General features: G+C 41.3%; 2 protein-coding genes across 3 annotated transcripts in view; one reads left to right on the forward strand and one right to left on the reverse strand.

The window, feature by feature from the left end:
* Nucleotides 1–21,306, forward strand: part of LOC109931454 (rho GTPase-activating protein 45) — a 55,636-nt gene that overhangs the window by 20,545 nt on the left and 13,785 nt on the right. The window contains exons 8-14 of the mRNA XM_048614122.1: nt 4,302–4,439; nt 7,192–7,382; nt 11,935–12,098; nt 14,533–14,634; nt 15,260–15,358; nt 16,239–16,402; nt 18,306–18,494. Coding sequence (XP_048470079.1) covers nt 4,302–4,439; nt 7,192–7,382; nt 11,935–12,098; nt 14,533–14,634; nt 15,260–15,358; nt 16,239–16,402; nt 18,306–18,494 — 1,047 coding nt within the window. The remainder of the gene's footprint in view (nt 1–4,301; nt 4,440–7,191; nt 7,383–11,934; nt 12,099–14,532; nt 14,635–15,259; nt 15,359–16,238; nt 16,403–18,305; nt 18,495–21,306) is intronic.
* Nucleotides 7,161–21,306, reverse strand: part of LOC109931451 (DNA-directed RNA polymerases I, II, and III subunit RPABC1) — a 68,577-nt gene continuing 54,431 nt past the window's right edge. The window contains exons 9-11 of one of the 2 annotated variants that reach the window (XR_007265129.1): nt 14,867–15,021; nt 14,515–14,685; nt 7,161–7,330 (exon numbers count right to left, since the gene is read on the reverse strand). The gene's annotated coding sequence lies outside the window, so the exon portion shown is untranslated. Of the gene's footprint in view, nt 7,331–14,201; nt 14,686–14,866; nt 15,022–21,306 lie in introns of those variants that run through there. The other variant, XR_007265130.1, reaches the window with a different exon arrangement.

The following is a 21,306-nucleotide window of genomic DNA, read 5'->3' on the forward strand; positions in this document are numbered from 1 at the left end:
GACATTGTGTGGAATATTACACTTCAACATACAGAATAAGTAATTTTGCAAGCTCTAGTGACATATTAGTATTGTAGAACAGGTTCAGTTGGAAATTCAGATGATGAAGAAACTTTTGATCTTATTGTATGATATCCAAAAGCCATATCATAATCCTTTGTTCTTTAATTTATCAGTGATTTTAGTTGATTTCAAACAAACATTGCATTCTTTGTAAAACTGAAGGGAAATGATGATATGAACATGTAAAGCATACTTCTATAGTCACCAGTGATACTTTTTATAGTTTATAATATAGACGTGATGTTTCTGTGTATACCTGGTGAGTTGGGAAGTTGGATACATAATTGGCTTGGTCATAGAAGACAGAGTAGTTGTGGAGAGGTGTTTTTCTGATGTGAGGTCCGTGACCAATGGTGTTCTGCAAAGATCAGTGCTGGGACTTCTGTTGGTTGTAATATATATATGTACGTATATATGTAATTTGTAGTATGTATATAAGTAATATATGTAATTTGCATGAAAATCTATGATTAATTAGTAAATTGGCAGACGGCACAAAAATTGGTAGAGTTGTGGATATTGTGGAAGGTTGTCAAAGGTCACAGCAAGATATAGATCAGTCGGAATGTGAGATGGAGAAATAGCAGAGTTTATTCCAAACAAGTATGAGGTGATGCACTTTGGGAGGTCAAATACCAGAGGAAGGTATACAGTAAATGGCAGAACCCTTAGGAGCATCGATATACAGGGAGATCTTGGGGTGCAAGTCCATAGCTCTGTGAACATGGCAACACAAGTGGATAAGTTGGTTGTAAGCATGATTGCCTTGGTTGGTTAGGGAATTGAGTATAAATGATGGCAAGTCGTGTTGCAGCTGTATGAACCTTTAGTTAAGCCACAGTTGGAGTATTGTGCGCAGTTCTGATCACCGCACTGCGCTTTGACGACCAGGCAAAAGAAGTTTACCAGGATGTTGCTTGGATTGGAATGTATTAGCTATTAAGAAAGGTCGGACAAACTTGGATTGTTTTCACTCGAGCTTTGAAGGATGAGGGGCAACCTGATAGAAGTCTATCAAATCATGAGAGGCAGGGATTGGGTGGATGGTCAGAGTCTTTTTCCCAGGGTGGATATGTAAAATACTAGGGGGTATAGGTTGAAAGGGGGAAAGTTTAAAAGAAATGTGCAAGGGAAGTTTTTTGTTTACACAGAGGGCGGTGGGTGCTTGCAATGCACTTCCAGGAGAGGTGGTGGAAACAGATACAACAGCAAAGTTTAGAGGCACTTAGACAGACACATGAACAGATGGGGAATAGAGGGATACAGACCATGTGCAGGCAGCTGGGATTAGTTTAGGATGGCACCATGGTCAGCACAGACATGTTTGGCCGAAGGGCCTAGTCCTGTTCCATGTTCTATGTAACAGCTGCCCCAACACAGCTAGCAAAATTTGTGTCCCAATAAGGAATACTTAGTTTTGACATTTGAAAGCTACGTCGGGTAACCTGAATATCTTGCTGGAAGGTTAGAACATTTTGTACCTTGATAACAATGAATTGAATGTCAGTTTACTTGGTTTGCTATAATCTGAAACTCTTTCGTTAGTAACCGTCTGCATTGTGGCTTATATTGAAACTACATACCTAATAAATACATTCATGGGATTGTATGAAGCCTTTTTAAATACTACTTTTCATGTGAAGCTACCAGTCTTTAACTGGCATCAGGAGTTGCCTGGCTAAGTTGCCTTTCCCTGATAATTGCATTGACCTGTTGCTGGAATTACAGTGGGGGAATGACTAAAACTCCAAAGCGAGCCACTGCCATGTATCTTGTAGCATTTGGAGCAATTTCCAACAGTGTAGTACAATTCTGTGCCACTTGTTGACAATTTCTTTCACATTTGTCTTGGCTTTCTCCAGCTGCCAGGGTGCGGTTTGTATTTATTTCAGTTTGCCTTCAATACCTTGCTGTTCCCGCAGCTTTAATCCATGGTCCCTGTAATTCATGATCCTTCTAACATTCTAGCTTTTCTAACATTATGGGTAGTTTCATTACTTCTCCAGGGAACTAGGAAGAATTCTGGAGGAAGTGTAGGGTTCAGTTATAAACATTGGACTAGTGAGCACATTGGAATTTCCCTGAAGTTAACATTACACTCATGGGGAAATGCAATGCACAGCCAAAATTTCCCAAACACACAAATCTACATTTTCAGAATTTCTTCAAAAACAACAAGTATTTCACACCAGCTTTTACTGTGGAGAAGGATATGGAAGCTAGAGGACTTGGAGAAATAAATAATGATATCTTGAAAAGTGTCCATATTACAGAGGAGGAAGTGCTGGACGTCTTAAAACACATAAAGGTGGATAAATCTCCAGGACTTGACCAGGTGTACGCCAGAACTTTGTGGGAAGCTAGGGAAGTAATTGCTGGGCTCTATGCTGAGATACTTGTATCATCAATAATCAGGAAGGTGCAGGAAGACTGGTTGAATAATGTGGTGCCATTATTTAAGAAAGGTGGTAAGGAAAAGCCAGGGAACTGTAGACCGGTGAGCCTGACGTTGGTGGTGAGTAAGTTGTTGGAGGGGATTCTGAGGCACAGAATTTACATGTATTTGGAAAGGCCAGGACTGATTAGGGTTAGTCAGCATGGCTTTGTGCATTGGAAATAGTGTCTCACTAACTTGATTGAGTTTTTTGAAGAAGTGACAAAGAAGATTGATGAAAGCAGAGTGCTGAATTTTGTCTGTATGGACTTTGGCAATGCGTTCAACAAGGTTCTGCGTGGTGGACTGTTAGTAAGGTTAGATCATGTAGAATCCAGGAAGAGCTAGCCCTTTGGATAGAAATTTGGCTTGAAGATAGGACACAGAGGCTGGTGGTGGACTGGAGGCCTGTGACCGGCGGTGTGCCACAAGGATCAGTGCTGGATCCACTGCTTTTTGTCATTTTTAGAAATGATTTGGATGTGAACATAGGAGGTGTGGTTAGTAAGTTTTCAGATGACACCAAAATTGGAGGTGTAGTGGACAGTAAAGAAGATTACCTTAGAGTACAATGGGATCTTGATCAGATGGGCCAATGGGCCGAGGAGTGGCAGATGGAGTTTAATTTAGATAAACGTGAGGGGCTGCATTTTGGAAAGACAAATTAGGATAGGACTTGTACACTTAAAGGTCAAGTCCTGGGGAGAGTTGCTGAACAAAGAGACCTTGGGGTGCAGGCTCATAATTCCTTGAAAGTGGAATCGCAGGTAGACCGGGTAGTGAAGAAGGCTTTTGGTATGCTTCCCTTCCTTGATTAGTGCATTGAGTATAGGAGTTGGGAGGTCATGTTGTGGCTGTACAGGACATTGGTTAGGCCACTGTTGGAATACTGTGTGCAATTCTGGCCTCCCTGCTGTAGAAAGGATGCTGTGAAACTTGAAAGGATTCAGAAAAGATTTACAAGAATGTTGCTAAGGTTGGAAGGATTGAGCTATAGGGAGAGGCTGAATAGGCTGGGGCTATTTTCCCTGGAGCATCAGAGGCTGAGGAGTGACCTTATAGAGGTTTATAAACTCATAAGGGGCATGGATAGGGTGAATAGCCAAGGTGTTTTTCCCATGGTAGTAGATTCCAAAACCAGAGGACATAGGTTTAAGATGAGAGGGGAAAGATTTAAAAGGGACCTCAGGGACAACGTTTTCTCACAGAGGTTCGTGCGTGTACGGAATGAAGCCCAAGAAGAAGTGGTGAAGTCTGGTACAATTACGACATTTGACAGACATCTGGATAGGTACATGATTTTGGGACAAATGCTGGTGAATGGGACGAGATTAATTTAGGATATCTGGTCGGCATGGACAAGTTAGATTGATGGGTCTGTTTCTGTGCTGTATATCTCTATGTCTCTAATTTGATTTTTATCCTTTCTGTTTGCTTGATGGAATTGAGTAGGAGATCAATAGGTGATTATTTAACTGAAGTGATCTGAATCACGTTTTGTTCAAGTATGGAGGAGCAGGAAAACCATCTACATTTGCTTGAAGCTACTGTCATTAAATTCGATTGTGGATTAGATCTGTGTCTCTTAACATCTTCACCTGCCAGCCTCCGTAATATAACCCAATTGCCTATAGCCTAACCAAAATCCATGCAACTCAATTTTGAAATTTTGAATTGATCTAATTTTAACAAACTTTTGGGGCTCAAAAATTCACAGCTTTCTGTGTGCTCTCAGACCTCTCTGGTATTAACTTGCTTCCAATTATATTGGAATAGATATTTTAATAATGCTTGTATTTTGCAGGCTGATGAAGCTGAGGCGACATACAGAACATGTATTGCAGATGCCAAGACTCAAAAACAAGAGCTGGAAGATGTGAAGGTGAATGTGCTGCGACAGATCCAGGAAATCATCAAACAGAGTGACCAGACATTGAAGTCGGTGAGTATAGCTTCATTTATTTCACTTTTTAATATTGTTGTTGCTGTTTGAGCTGAAAGAGGAAGCTAGAGAGACAGCAAGTGTTCACAGGAAGGATGAGGGCAGTTCAAAATTCACCGCTGAGGTTAAAACATTCATTTTTAAGTTGGTGTGGGCAAAAGCTAAACTGGCAATAGTTGGCAAGTTGCAAATATTGTACCAGCATATCAGATTTCATCAGCTTCTAGTCCTGCCTTGTCATTTGCTTTCTCTGGACCCCACAGTTAGTGGGCTTGATGAAAATGAACAAAGATGCATTCAAACATTACTTTTGCCAGGGAAAGTGTTTGACCATCAAGAGTAGATTCACACTTCCACGAATTTCTTTGGGAAATGAAGGATACCAACACAGTGGAATGTTCCTGGGAGACTGAGTGAGGCAAATAAACACGCTTTGGAAAGCACGGAGTGAGGAAGCATTTCTACTTAGGTTTATAATTTAAATATTGGAAGCTATTGTTGTACAACAGAGTTGCTCAGATTCCCTGACCCTGAACCAGAAACTCTGGGTTCTAGTCGAATATGGCAGCATGGTGGCCCCCTCACAGCGCCAGGGACCTGGGTTTGATTCCACCCTTGGGTGACTATGTGGATTTTGTGCCTTCTCCCCATGTCTGTGTGGGTTTCCTCTGGGTACTCCAGTTTTCTCCCACAGAGCACAGATGTGCAGGTTAGATGGATTGACCATGCCAAATTGCCCTGTAATGTCCAGGGATGCAACATGCATGTGAAAGTGCATATTGTCACAGCAACTTAGACTTTGAGTAATCTGTAACACATGACCAGAAAATTGATTATTGTGCAAGGAGAAATACATAGGGACTAACTTTACAGATTACTTAATGTAGATCGATCAGGTACATTTACAACAACAATTTATATTCAAATAGAACCTCTTTAAAGTAATAAGCCATCTCAAAGTGTTTCATGAGAGTGATATTCAGGAAAAAGAGAATGAAGACCCATTGTGCTAGATCTTGGTCAGTCCTGTTGCTACAGGTTTTCTGGGTAGAACCAATGTATCAATGATGAAGAAGTGGGTTTCTTGCTTCTTCTTATGTTGATGTGGCAGGCCGGTGGGGCAGTTGCCTTATGAAACTGGCATCTGACTTGTTTTGGGAGCTCCCGGACTGAAGGCTTTCTTCTGAAGTAGCCAGAGAATCCTAAGGCTGGAACCCAGGGGTGTGGCTCCAGGTGTGCAGCACTGTCATAAGATGGAAGAATTGGTAATCTCTGTCAGGTCACATGTCTCCATTGTTGGGACTTGGAGCTGTGCTGTTGCTCCCTGCCCTTATTTCTGCTGATGAGACAGACAAAGGGTGATTTATTCAAAGTTGTCAATGCTGGCCCAGTGAACTGAATGCACAATTGTTGCCGGATGAAAGAGGGTCCAAGAAAACCAGCTCATTTTTCTTTAAATTCTTTAATTTAAAATCCTACCCTAAGGGAAAGAAAGAGGGCAACAAATTGTATGGTTATATACTGATATATGAGGGAGGCATGGTGGCTCAGTGGTTAGCACTGCTGCCTCACAGTGCCAGGAACCCAGGTTCGATTCCAGCCTCGGGCGACTGACTGTTTGCACATTTTCCCCATGTCTGCATGGGTTTCCTCTGGGTGCTCCCGTTTCCTCCCACAGTCCAAAGATGTGCAGGCTAGGTGGATTGGCCAGGCTGAATAGCCCATAGTGTTCAGGGATGTGTAGATTAGGTGGGTTAGACATGGGAAATGTAGGGGAATGGGTCTGGGTGGGATGCTCTTCAGAGGGGCAGTGTGAGCTTGTTGGGCTGAATGGCCTGTTTCCACACTGTAGGGATTCTATGATCTAAACTTATTTCCAGACAATTGCTTTGGTTTACATTTTTTTTTTCATTTAATCTTTGCAGGTTAGGTTTAGTATTATTTAAAACCTATTTATAAGAAGCATACATTTTGATTGTTGGTGACAGGGTACTAGCCCTATTCAGTATTCACTGAAAGCGAGTAAACTCTCAGAGACTAGGTCACACCCACCCTATATCAATTCCAAACACTGAGGTCAATTGTACCAGCTCTATGCCTATCTCAGCAGAGGCTGTGCGATCCGTCAAGGTGGCTATGTAAAGAATTGGGGACCCCTTGATTTGCATTCAAGTGCTTTACCACCAAGCAATACCCCCTGCTCTAGAACCTTCCATGTACATATGACTCAGCCATTTATTCAATGCTGTGGCTCAGTTGATAGCCCTTTTGCCTCTGAATCACAAAATTCTTGGTCCAAGTCTCACTGTGGGGCTTGACTACCAAAGTCAGGGCCGAATCTCTAGTGCGGTATTGAGGGAACATTGCATTGTCGGAGGTGCTGTCTTTCAGATGAGATGAGATTAATTCAAGGCCCCATCTGCCTGCTGAGGTGAATGTAGAACATTCCCATAGCTGTTTGTGAGAGTTTGCTCTACGCATGTTGGCAGCTGTTTCCTCTATTGCACCACTGACTGCATTTCGGAGAGTACTTAATTAGTTGTAAACCAGAGATGATGGTTGTGAAAGGCCCTTCAAAAATGCAAGGTATCTAACAATGATTAAGTGGTGGAGAAACTTGATTTTTAAAAGAAGTGTCAGCAATCATCTGCAAGTGAGCATTCTGGTTATTACTTATTAATTTCCTCCACTTACTTTAGAAAAAACCCAAAGTCTGCTTACGCTATTTAAGTCTCTTTATTGGAATCTGTAGGCCACCATCTCGTACTACCAGAGAATGCACATGCAAACGGCACCGCTGCCTGTGCACTTCCAGACACTCTGTGAGAGCAGCAAGTTATATGACCCAGGCCAGCAGTATGCGTCTTACGTCAAAGACCTCCAGATGGAAGCTGAAACGGAAACACATTACGATTTTGAATCCTATTCATCTCAGATAACGTGGTATGTACTTCTATTATTAGCTCTCGGTTATCCAACTGAATTCTTTATATTAGCGAGAAGTACTTGTGAGAAAGTAAATCAAGTAAAATAAACACAATGGATATGATTTTCATTTATTCATTCTCGGGGTTGGCTGTCACTGGCACGATTGAAATCTATAGCTCTTGAAAAAGTAACAGAGGACCTTCAATCTAGTAACTCCATAGCAATTTGATATCCAAGTAAACTGTGACTTTTGAGTCATATTTTGAATTGACACCAAGACACATGGGGCGTGCCTGTGTTCATCTGTCTCTTCTTGAAAAATGATCAGATCAGCCCTGTCTCATTCCCTGTTGGTACTTTGAGCTTTAAGGAAAGTAAAACAAGACAAGGTGCTATTAGGACACTGATAGTGTGATATGTTTAACAGTTACACTTGTGAGTATTGCTGATCCCCGTGGTGACCAATTTCTTTTGAAAAGAAATATTAATTTCTCAGCAACCAATGAAAAGAACCATATAGAGGGATTTCACATTTTTAAGACTATTACTATAACAAACAAAAATGAACATAAACTAAACATAACTTAATACGCAACTAACATTCCAAGTTACAGAAAAGATATTTCCCTTGTGAACCAATTTGAGATTCCCACATTGCAGGCATACGTCCTTGGACAGTTAAAATGGGGTCAACTGGAACTCTGTGCTAAATTCAAATGGCCTTGCTAAGGAGAGTCTCCCCTCTGTGAGATTCACATCCCACCCTCTTTCACTTGCTGGCAAAAGTGAGAAATGTTGACATTGGGTACAGGCTCCCCCACATCTGTGTGCCATTGTGAAAGGTCAGAGTGCACAGAAGATCTGGCCCATTGTCTTGCACAGAAATGGTTTGTCTTTCATAGAATCCTTACAGCATGGAACCAGGCCATTCAGCCCAACTAGTCCACACTGACTCTCCAAACAGCATCCCGCCCAAAGTTACCCCTCTACCCTATCCCTGTAACCCAGCATTTCCCATGGCTAATCTACCTAACCTACACACCCCTGGACACCATAGCATTGTCAATCCACCTACCTGCACTCTTTTGGACTGTGGGAGGAAACCAGAGCACAGACAGACATGGGGAGAATGTGCAAACTCCACACAGACAGTCATTCAAGGCTGGAATTGAACCCAGGTCCCTGATGCTGTGAGGCAGCAGTGCTAACCACTGAGCCACTGTGCTGTCCCTATTGTGTTCCACAAAACATTGTTCTTTTGGGGTGCAGATGCTTTGTAGGCAAATATTTGACAAATTAATGCCACTGTTTAGTCAAGTTTGATGCCTAACTATCTCATCAGCATTAAAGCAGCCTCCTTCTATTTTACCATGCAGCAATATGCTTTTGAAGTCTCTGTATGACTTAAAGAAAGTCGCAAAAGCTTTGTAACTATAAAATCATTCTGGTTAAACACAAGTCTAGTTATCAGTTGAATGTATCATATGAAAAGTCATCAATCACTAGTGCTAGCAAGTCAGGGCCCATTTCTGTTTTCTGTCTATTTATTGAATGACATCCTATCAGCTATTAAGATAATCTGCTCTAACTACCTGTTGTAGGCTGGCACTGTTTAACAGTGTGACACTAAACAGAGAATCTGAGGTAATGTGTGCTACTGCTGGATGAGGTCCTGGAGCATTGTAAAGGCCTGGACAAAGATAAACAATTGGATTAATAATATGGGTCTTGAACCTCAGGAAATCCTTAGAGAAACACTTCTTCTATTCCCAAAGCTTAGGACACCCTAACGGTAACTTGAAATAAAAAGTTATTGATTGGCCAGCATGTGTTACTTTTGCTACTATGTGTAAGTTAAGAACACAGAGCCGGTACAGGCTGTTCAGCCCAACAAACCCATCCCTGTAACTGATCAACCTTAAATTCCCGCTTTCCTGCCATATGCATCATTCGTTCTCTCTTGAAATGTATCCAGCTGACTCACGTACCCCATGATGCTTTCTGCTTTTCAGAGAAAATAATGCAGTACATATAATCAACCTATCAACAACAGAAAGGAAATAGTTTGTGTGTTGCATTTAGACCCAAGAGGAAAGGTCTGTACCTAAAGCATCAGCCTTTTTAAAATTATTTCAGAATTTCTATTGTTTGGTGTAAGTTTCCTTCTTCAACACTTTCTGTTTCAGCTGCCTTTCAAGTCGAGTCTCATTTGGATGAAACTGTTTCATGCATCTTTCCTGCTCCATGCTTCCTACTTATCAAGAGAATATAAAAATCTTAGATACATATAGTGTCTTTCAATAACCTCAGACTATCTTAACTTGCTTTGCAATGAAGTTTTTTTAAGTATGCTCAGTAATGTTATCTGTGAAACACTAGCTAATTTGCACATAGCCATGATGAATATTGGCAAGGACACCTCAAGGGAAATTTTCATGTCTAACTGAGGGGACAGACTGTTGAATGTCTCATCTGTAAGATGACATTGCCAACGGTGCAGCATGCCCTCAGTACTACTCTGAATGTCATTATAATGACATTATTGATTTTATTGCTCCATTTTCTCAAGTGGAACTTAAACCCACAACCGTCTCAGAGTCAAAAGGTGCTACCAACTAAACCACACCTTGGGCTCATGTGCCAAAAAACAGCAATAATGAAGGAACAAAGTCAGTCAAAAGTGAAAAACTATTTTGTTAGTATGATTATGAAGTCTTAGTGGTCTGATTTTTTGACCCAAAAACATTGTCATAATGGTTGTTACATTCCCTCTAAATTTCCTTGAAATCAGCGAGCGCGGACCCTCTGAGCAGCCAGGAGCAGCACAGTGAGCATCTCAATCTCCCATTATTGATCTCAGTCAAGCTGCTTTGATAAAGATGAGCACTGCCCCAGAGAAAGAGAAAACCTGGAAGCTGAATTGCTCCTTTTTTTTTCCTCCCTGCAGTTGGTTTGAGAATGGCCTCTCTGAGTTCACTAATTGCTTGTCATTGGTGTTTACAATCAAAAGTATGTCTGAACTGGAATTGGTTAGATCTTGAAGAGTTTGAAAGAAACTCAAATATTTGTGGATTCCCACATGTCCTTTGTAGCTTCCTTATCGTTCAATTAGAAAAGCAGACTCTGAGGAGATTGAATTACTGACATTGTCTGTCATTTGGATGACATTCTAAGCTGTAAAAGGGAGTGATGATAAACACTCCATATACGGTGCACTTCAATCTTTTGTGACCATCAACGTTCCAATATCTATATGGTTCAAAACGTTGCTGAGAACTGGCTGCACTCTAAGCATACAGTGCTGAATACTTTAGAATGATGCTCCCCTGTCCTTTAATGTAATGGAGGCATTGACATATTTGAAATCATTTTATGAAACTGGAGAGAGGAGCTTCTTGCAAGCACATTGAGCAATTCTGCCATTGTTTACTTTTTCTAGAGTAATGGACTAGGATAGGAAGAGCATGTTTGATGATAGATGAACACTACATTAGTAATGAAGTGGTGAATTTGTATATTCTTTTTAAAAGAACAAATCTCAACTTCTCAAAATTGAGTTGAGCTACGTTTTGTGGAAGTTTAGGGTTTTTCTCTACATTTTTACTTGTGCGAAGAAAGAGTCAAGGCTGAAACTAGAAGTGCTGACTCAATGAACCATTAGAGCCTTACTCTGAGATTCTCAGTACTGTGGATGCCAGTCTTCAGTCAATTCAAGACATTCTGTGTGACATCAAGAAACTGATGAACATTGGAGTTCACCAGGGACTTTCAAAATGGATCCAGACCTGAAGTATGGTCAAGAGCAATTAAGTAGCAATGGCCAGCCTGGAGCTCCTCCCGTCCCCAGGCTCATGGTTTGACTGAAGAGTCATGACATTTTCAAGCCTGGAAATGGAATCATGTTTGTTTTGGTGGGGGTGTGGCTGGGGAATATTTGGGAAGCACTGGACACAGCAAAGGCTGCGGACCCTAACAATGTTCCACAGTGTTGCACAAACTTGCACTCCAGAACTAGTTGGGTCCTGAGCTGAGATGTTCCAGTACAGCTATAACATTGATGTCTACCCGGAAAAGTGGGAAATTGTCGGTTATGTCCTAGCCATAAAATGCAGGACCAATCCAATCTGGCCAGTTGCTGCTGCACTGTACTACTTTCAATAAAATGATGGAAGGTGCCATCAATAATGCTACCAAGCTGTACTGAATCACCAATAGCTTCGATAATCAGTGCTCAGTTAGAATTCCGCCAGGGCTGCTAAACTCTAAATCTCTTGATCCAAGCATAGAGCTGAATTCCAGAGGTGAGGTGAGACTGCCTACCTCAAAGGCAGCATTTGACTGAAGTCACAGAAAATGCTGGTGATGCTCAAAGATCCATAGGAAAAACAGACATTTGGCATTGACAGAATTGAAAGTTGAGCAGTATTGGTTCTTTTCCATTCAAGGCCCACGATAAATGTGGGGACAAATCGAGGATCACAATTCATTACAGTGCTGAGAGAGTGCTGTCAAGTTGTGCTCCTTTAGACCTAACGTTAAGACTTAATCTATTTTTTCTCTTTTTTAGGTCTCCCCATGTAAGGCCTCGTAAGGGTAGTTTCAATGCAAATGAATTTGCTGCCAATACTGCAAATGAGATGCAGTCCCAGTCCTCGGTGGATGAACCCGGCAGTCCAGAGGGAGGATTGACTCAGAAGGAAGCACGAGGTGGAGGACCTACTGAAAGAAGAGGTAAACCTTCGCCCTTGGCTGTAGTTTCCAGCTGTATACGTTTTTGTGGGGAATGTATCAAACTAAAGTTGTACCCTAATGGTTCACACCACTTCCAGTTTTAAGCATAAGTGATCCTAACTTTAGAAGTAATATTAACAGTTTTGTTTTAGTACTTGATTGTAGCACCAAACGTTTGTTAGATAAATAGAATAAATTCCCCAGCTGAACAAGATTTCACAGCATTTCTCAAGAAGGGGAAATAAAACTGAAGATTTCCATAATGTCACAGAAAATCCATTACAGTTTAGATGCTAGTGTCAATTCTTAGCATGTTTTTTAAACTTAATAACATGGGAATAGCTGTTGGAATTTTAGTTTAACTACAATATTGACTCTGGTGGGAGTTGGTTAGCTCAATGGCTACTGTGTGTGACTCAACAATGCCAACAGTGCAAGTTTGATCTTTATTCCAGCCTAGAGAGGCCTGGGACCTGCCTCCTCACCCTGTTCCTGAAAGTGGAAAGAAAGATTTCCACTCTTTGTCATGCCAGAGCTTTGAACATCCATGTAAAGAATGCACTTATGTTTAACCAAAAATAAGAAGCAAAGGAAAATGACTACTCCCATCCCTAGGAGTGATGAGCTGGTGTCAAAAAGTCAGGATTAAGAAGGCAAGAAAAATTGCAAAAATGCACATTCTCTGGATGGTATATAATTTGGATCAGAGCTTGCAGGTGGTGTTCCCATGTACCTGCTGCTCCTGTCGTAGGTGGCAGAAATTGAGTTTGGAAGGTGTTGTTGAAGGAGCCATAGTGAGAGACTGTAGCATACCTTGTAATGGTACACATTGCTGTCACTAAGTCAGTGGTGAATGGAGTGAATGGTGAAGATGATGGATGGACAAGCAAGTGGACTGCTTTGTCCTGATGGTGTCAACCTTCTTGAATGCTATTGGAGCTACACCCATCTAGGCAAATGCAAGCTGTGCTTCACGCACATTTTTTGTGCCTTGTAGATGGTGGACAAGCTTTGGGGAGGCAAGAAATGAATTGCTTCCTGCAGAATTCCTGGCCTCTGATCTACTGTTGAATCCACAGTATTTGTTTGGTTGGTCCAGTTCAATTTCAGGTCAATAATAACTCCTTCGGATGTCGATAGTAAGGATTCAGTAATGATAATACCATTGAATGTCAAGAGGTGATAGTTATATTCTCTCTTTTCAGAGATGATCATTGTCTAGCATTCGTTAGCATGAATATTACTTGTCCAGGTCTTGTTCCATTTGGACATGGACTGCTTTAGTATCTGAGGAGTCACTAATGGTACTGAACATCCCCACTTCTGACCTTAGTTATGATACAGAGAAAGTCACTGAAGAAGTGGAAGATGATTGAGCCTACAATCTTGGTGTACTCCTTAATGTCCTGGAGATGAGATGACTGACCGCCAACAACCACAATCGTATTCCTTTGTGTCAGATATGACTCTAACCAGGAGACAGTTTTCCTCCTGATTCTCATTGACCCTAATTTTGCTAGGGCTTCTTGATGCCACAGTCTGTCAAATGTGGCCTTGATGACAAGGGCTGTCATTCTCACCTCACCTCAGGAATTCAGCTCTTTATCCACATTTGAACCAAGGCTATAATTGTATATGAGTGGCCCTGGTGGAACCCAAACTGAACATCAGTGAAGAGGTTATTTCTTTGTAAATGCTGTGTGATGGCATTGTGGACAACTTGTTCCATCATTCTGCTGATGTTTGAGAGTAGACCAATAGGGCAGTAATTGGTCAGGATGGATTTATGCTCTTGTTTGAGGACAGGACAACTTTCTACCTTTGTGCACAATGTGACTATAGGCCAAAAGCTATTTGAGGTACTCCTGCTGAATGATTGAAGTCAATATAAGTGAAGCATTTAATTTAAGTAACATTTATGGTCCCTCTGTAAGCGTTTGTAAATTCAAAAGACATGTAAATAAATTGTAAGTTAAATTTACATAATCGTACTGACATACACTTAAATGCATTGTTAATTCTACATGGAAACAACTAAAGAATGAAGAAAATTTATATCAAGGAAGGTTCAAGTAAGTAATTATCTTAAGGGGGTTACCTGAGGTTGTGGGAACGTAGGTCAAATACTTATTCAATCGCTAATTCAAATCATTGCCTTTCGATGCCTGCCTTGTAACTATTATTTAATATCCTTTTGACAACGTAGTTGGGAAGAGCAGTTTTATTCATTTTGTTGTATTCCGAAGCTTCCCTTTCTTGAAGGAGTACTGGCTGTGATGACTGACTATTAGTAACGAAGTACAACAAGATGAATATGTTACGTTGAATTAAGCTAAAACACTAGAATGCAGGTGGTGAGAGTTGAGGACAAAGTTTCTGTGCATGAGAATGTTGATTAACGGAGTCATCTCTGCACCTGAATTGTTCCTTTCAGGAGTCCGCAGTCACCAGGTACACAAATCCTGGCCTACTACCATGAGTGATACAGACAGTGTTGGAGGAGGCGTTGGCCTGGATTCCCCTTCATCTGCAACAGGTAGCCTTGCTCAAGAATTGCTGGACAAGATCTTCCACTTTAAGGCTTTTACTGTAACAAACAAATTAGTATCAACATGGACCCAACAACTTTATAGGCAACTAATAACACAAAACTAAAAAAAAGGTATTTTCACATCAACAAATACAAACATTGAAAAAACACACTGGCAAGCTTCTGAAAGATGCGGTATCTTAATGTTCAAAATCCACAGCCACACACACACACACACCTTTCAAGGAAGTTCCATTTTCCCTGAGGTACAGAGGTCAAGTCTTGCAGTATCCTTCAAAATTCACTCCAGTCCACTTTGAGATTCTCTCGAAGCAAATTGCAACACCAAATCTCACTTGGTGACTCCTTGTTCCTTTAAATCTGAACTGCATCCTGCTTGGAAATTAATACAAAAACAGCCTCTTTCTTCTGCAGCTTAGCCTTCCCCCATCCCAACCATCTCTACCAAAGGAATATAGTGAAAACGCTGCAAATTTAACCTATCCAGAAACACACATTGAAGGCGTTGTGCTAATTGAACTCTAAAGTTTTAACGCATTTTTACTATATGTTTGGACATTAGTTCTGAATGAAATATTTCATTAAGATTTTATCTCCAATGCTTCCATAGGTGATTTTTCCAGAAAATTGCCCAGGATTCCTTCTTCTGGCACCATATCAACCACGGAGGATGTAGATGATAAGGATGGCAGTGCAAATTTTGAGCAAAGTGAGTGAACTGGAATTTGCTTCTAAAATACTGAAACTTGATTAAACTGTGCCTATATATGCTGAGGGCTCATACTGGAGACATTAGCAACAAGACAACACAAGTAACTGTGCAGAGTGGCAGCGGCAAGAGAGAATCACTTCCCAGTATGGTCCTCAAGTACTAATTTAGGCGATGGCCTGAAGAATCCACAGGGATTGCAGCCCGGAGAAGGAACCAGGAGGGACCCATCAAGGAATCTCCTCCATTGACCTCCACGCGGAATCCGAGGTCAGAGGATGTTCTCCGATTTCAGAATAAACAGTGGGCACCTGCACCCTTGGGTGGCATCTCGGCCATGCTACAGCTGGGGAGGCCCGGGTACCCACTCAGGGGAGGGAAGTGAGGAGCAGGGGACCTGAAAAATTGTGAAAAAATGCTTTAAATCTGTAAAGGTAAAGTCACCATAGCCCCAGAGGATCATAGGGCTGCTGTCTCATTAGAACGAGATGACTGGCACTGGTTTAACCTGAGGGTCACCAGGCTTCAGACAAGGGAAGAGGTTGAGAAGGTGGGAGCCTTCATGGTAACCTTAACCAGTGCAGGAATAGAACCTGTGATGTTGGTGTCACTCTGCATCACAAACCAGCTGTTCCAGCCAACTGTGCTAACCAATAAATTGAGATATCCTGATGGGGGCCAAGGAGATAGATGTACCTCGTGAAACCAGTTTACTGTTGATACTGCTCATCATTTTGGGTTAGGGCCATAAAGAAAATCTAACCACAGTGAAGCAGTGTTGCATCCAATCTGATGCACAATGACTTTTTCAACTTTGAATGAAATTTGTTGAGTAATTTTTATTTAATCAGTTGATTAAATTGATTTCATTTCGGAATAGGCATCAATGGGATGGCTCCAGAAATAGCAGTATCTACTGGTCCGTTCAAAAATGTGCGACTTTCAAAGGCTGCACAAACACATCGCCTCAGGAAACTTCGTACGCCATCAAAATGCAGAGAGTGCGATAGCTACGTGTACTTCCAGGGAGCAGAATGTGAGGAAGTAAGTAATGGGATTAGGGGATTAGAAGTGGTTCTGGAAACTGTTACATAGTAGACCATATTTGAACAAAAGTAAAATAAATCATTGTTTCCGTAATAAACATTCATGTTGATCCCTTATGCAGATCACGTTATACTTTTTGAACTGGTCTTAATGGGATTCTAACCTTCTTATGAATGTTAACAGATAATTGACTGTTTTTAACATACTTAAGAATGAGGCCTTAAAACAAGGCCTCATTTGTCTACTTCAGTAAATAGAAAAGGTTGCTTTGAAATATTCATAGATTTAATGAGTTTTCTCCATATCTCTGCAGATATCCCCCCCTCAGCCAATATTACCAAAACAGATTAATAGCCTCATGTCTCACTGATGTATATTTGTGACCTGCTAATTGCCACAGTAATGGTCTGTACACTTATAGACAATGCATAATATAGAATATTTGGGATTTGTTTAAAGGCATAATTAGGAACTGTATAAATGCAAATTCTTTCTTTCTAAAATGCTGGTTAGAAACAGGTGAGTTGAGCTCTGTACTTTGCCTTGTTTGATGAGGAATGTTGTTTTAGTACAACCCTCTACTTTTCTCTTTAAAGATATTAAAGTGACACCAGTGCCTATTTGATCAAGTGAATTGTTCACCATTTACATCTATTCAAAGCCAAAATTTTCACCATGGGATTTTATGAAGCAAAACTCTAGCACTCAAGAAGCACATTGTGCTCTGCGTGTTCAGGGTGGAAATTCGTGGGGTTTGCCAGAGGATGTAATGGTCACTTCCTCTCTCTTTAATTACAAAAACACTGTTGATCACTTCCCCTATCTATAGTACAAGAACACCCTTGCAAGGCTGGAATTAGAATACAAACTTACCTTTACTAGAGTCCAAGAAGAACCCTTTGTGTATTTGTGTGTGTCTCTCTCTGTGTCTGTATCTATCTCTCTGTCTCTCTCTCTGTCTCTCTCTCTTTCACTCTGTGTCTGTCTGTGTGTCTGTGTCTCATTCTGTGTCTCACTGAACCTAAAACGTGCTTCCCTGTAGAGCCTATTTGGTCCTGGCTGTATGTTCCATTTCAATCACAGAGTGGCTGCAAAGACGACAATTTCACACACCTCATCAAAACGTTGTTAGGAAGCGTTTAAAAAACAAAGGTGAATTGGTCTGGAAACTTCCCTCCAACCTCATCACCATGACTATTCTTTGGTGCCTGCTGAAAATCCTCGAGAGCAAGTCAGGGAATGTGAAAGGCCCAGAGCCCTGGGTCTCCAGGGTCTTTAAACCTCCCCCCGACCCCATTACATCTGTTCGGTAGAGGGGAACTGAACATTTCTCGGGTGCACTGGGAGAAAGATAAAGAATAAATACTTTCAGAGATAGTAGGAACTGCAGATGCTGGAGAATCTGAGATAACAAGGTGTAGAACTGGATGAACACAGCAGGCCAAGCAGCATCAGAGGAGCAGGAAAGCTGACGTTTTGGGCCTAGACCCTTCTTCAGAAATAAGAATAAATACTTGTTTATTTTAAGGAGTTAGATATAGGTCGTAGGGCTAAAGTGATCGAAGGATGTGGGGTGAAAGCAGGAACTGGGTACTGAGTTGGATGATCAGCCATAATCTGTATGAATTACAGAGTGGGCTCGAAGGGCTGAATGGCCTACTCCAGTTCCTATTTTCAATGTCTCTTGTGACATGAAATTATGAAGAATATTACCAAGAGCAGATTACATGATAGGATCTGTGACCTGATAATGTCTCATGCAGAAATTTCACAAAGATAATTTTAATCAAAATGTTATGTAACTTAGACATAGATTAATGAGTATCACAAATTAGTTCCTCTCAGGTGAGTAGATTTGCAACTCTTCCTTTTACTAATCGTGGTGTAATGTATCCTGCAGTGCAATCTGGCTTGTCACAAGAAATGTCTGGAGACGCTGGCGATAAAATGTGGACACAAGAAGCTACAGCGGAAGTTGCAGCTGTTTGGAAGGGATTTTGCCCAGGTTTCCCGGGACAGTCTCGATGGAATCCCATTCATCATCAAGGCGTGCATCTCCGAGATTGAGAAGAGGGCTTTGAGTATGAAAGTAAGTCAGTCCTCAGCTTTCAGGAGCAGACTCTGAGAACCCCAAAACCTCCCACTATCTCAATATCCAAGATGGTTCACGTCCAACTATAAATGAAAGCTCTAACTTAGTTCTTAGGATTTAAATTACATTCATGATTAGTGCCTGCCCATTAGCTGTGAGACTGACTGACTGATTGATTTTAATAAGCTACCAACCTCCTGCTGTTCAGGAATTAAGGTCTGACCTACAGAATATGGCTACGAGTGACCCAGGGAGAAAACTAATAATACAAGTATTTTTCAAAACCTTTCTTCTGAATACATTTATTAGTTTAAAAATGTATTGGACATGGGGAAAATTGCTGTTGGACCAATAAGCAAGAATCATCCAATCAGAATGCTGAGTTTATCAAAAGAAAACTTGTTCTGAATAAACTCTTAATTATTTCAAAGGCCCTAAAATTTCTCCTCCGAGTTTGCATATAAAGCTGATTTTTTTCTGATGGGATGGCAGGCGTGGTAAGTTCATTCCTCCAAAAGAGCAGCAGATAAGGAATTTCTGAGAGAAGAAAGCTCATTAATAGGTATTCCAGAGCTCTCATCATTTTTAAGGTTTTTATGATGGATGAGATTAAATATAGAACAGAAAAGCACACGATGACTGTGCTGACTGTGTTGCTATTCTAAATTAATCCCATCTTCCTGCGCGTGGTCTGTATCCCACTGTTCTCGGCCTGTACGCGTGTCTATCTAAATGCCCCTTAAACCTTATTATCGTATCTGCTTCTACAGCCTCCCCTGGCAGCGCGTTCCAGGCACGTACCATCTTCATTGCAAAAACCTTGCCTCACACATCTCTTCTTAAACTTTCCCCCTCTCACCTTAAATCTGTGCTGTTTAGTACTTGATATTTCCATCCTGGGAAAAAGATTCCAATTATCCCCCCCCTATTTATGCCTCTCATAATTATAAATACTTCTGTCAGGTCGATGCTGTGGTAGAAGCAATGCAAGTTTGTCCAACCTCTCTGTATGGCTAATACACTCCACTCCAGACAACATCCTGGTAAACCCCCTTTGGAACCCTCTCCAAAGCCTCCACATCCTTCCTATGGTCCAGCAACCAGACCTGCACACAGCACTCCAAATGTGGCTAACTAAAGTCATATATAGCTGCTACATGAGTTGCCATACACCACCATTGTCACCTTGTCCACTTGTGTTGCCACTTTGGGGGCAATGGGCTTGCACTCTCAGATCCCTCTGTATACCAGTACTCCTAAGGGTCCTACCATTTACTGTATACTTCCCTCTTGCATTTGACCTCCCAAAATGCATCACCTCACGCTTGTCCAGATTAAACTCCATCTGCCATTTGTCTACCCAACCATATCCTGCTGTACCCTTTGACAAGCTTCCTCACTATCTGCAATTCCGGCAATTGTTGTGTCATATGCAAGCTTACTAATCAGACCACCTACATTTGCATGAGTCAGTTCTATATATTACAAATAAGGAAAGTCCCAGCACTAATCCTTACAGAACACCATTGGTCACAGACCTCCAGTCAGAAAAACACCCCTCCACAACTACCTCTGTCTTCTATGACCAAGCCAATTTTGTATCCAATTTACCAACTTAATGTGACTTAATTTTCTGGACGAGTGTACAATGAGAGCCTTTGTCAAATGCTTTAGTAAAGTCCATGTTGATCCAACATTCACTGGTCCACCTTCATCAATCATTTTTGTCAGTTCCTCAAAACCTCAGTTAAATTTGAGACAAGACCTCCCCACATAAAGTCATGCTGACCGGCCCTAATAGGGCCATTCTTATCCAAATATGTGTAATCCTGTTCCTAAGAATCTTTTCCAGTAATTTCCCTACCACTGGTACAAGACTTACTGGCTCTTTATTTGCTGGGTTATCCCTCTTGGCCTTCTTAAGCAAAGGAACAACAATGGCTATTCTCCAGTCTTCTGGGACCTCATCTTTGGCTGAAGAGGATACTAAAATCTCTGTCAAGAGTCCAGCAATCTCTTCCCTTGCCTCCATCAGCGTCCTGGGATAGATCTCATCAGGCTCTAGAGACTTATCTACCTTAATGTTTTTCAAGACACCCAACCTTGTCCCCCTTAATTTTGACATGCCTGGAATATCAACATGCTCCTTCCTAAACTTACCATCATCCATGTCTTTCTCCTTGATGAGCACCCAATGCAAACTACTCATCAAGGACCTAACCCACTTCCTTCCTCCATGCATAAATTCCCTCTTTTGTTCTTGAGTGGACGTACTCTTTCCCTAGCTACCCTCTTTGCTCCTAATATATATATAAAATGCCTTGGGATTGTCCTTAGTCCTCCTTGCCAAGGACATTTTGTGGCCCCTGTAGCCCTCCTAATTCCTTGTTTAATTTCTTTCCCCCATCCTTTATACTCCTCAAGGGCTTTGTCTGCTTTCAGTTTCCTAGACCTTATATTTGCTTCCGTTTTCCTTTTTGACTAAATTTTCAATATCACTTGTCTTCCATGGTTCTTGAATCTTGTCATCCTTATCTTTCATCCTCATGCTGGTCCTGAACTCTGTTTCAACTAGCCTTTGAAATATTCCAACATGTCAGATGTAGATTTACCCTCAAACAGCCAACCCCAATCTAATTTCTCCAGTTCCTGCCTACTACTGTTGTAATTAGCCTTCCCTCAATTGTCAACATGTTTTTCTTCCCACGTTCCACTTCTTCCAGTATTCTAATCTTTCATTATCTGTTTTTCAGTCTCCCCTCATTCTTGTCCATTCATTAAGCCCATGCTTTCTTTGTATCTCCAAACT

This window comes from Rhincodon typus, chromosome 29 (assembly GCF_021869965.1).
Source record: "Rhincodon typus isolate 14 chromosome 29, sRhiTyp1.1, whole genome shotgun sequence".
NCBI classification, from domain to species: Eukaryota; Metazoa; Chordata; class Chondrichthyes; order Orectolobiformes; family Rhincodontidae; genus Rhincodon; species Rhincodon typus.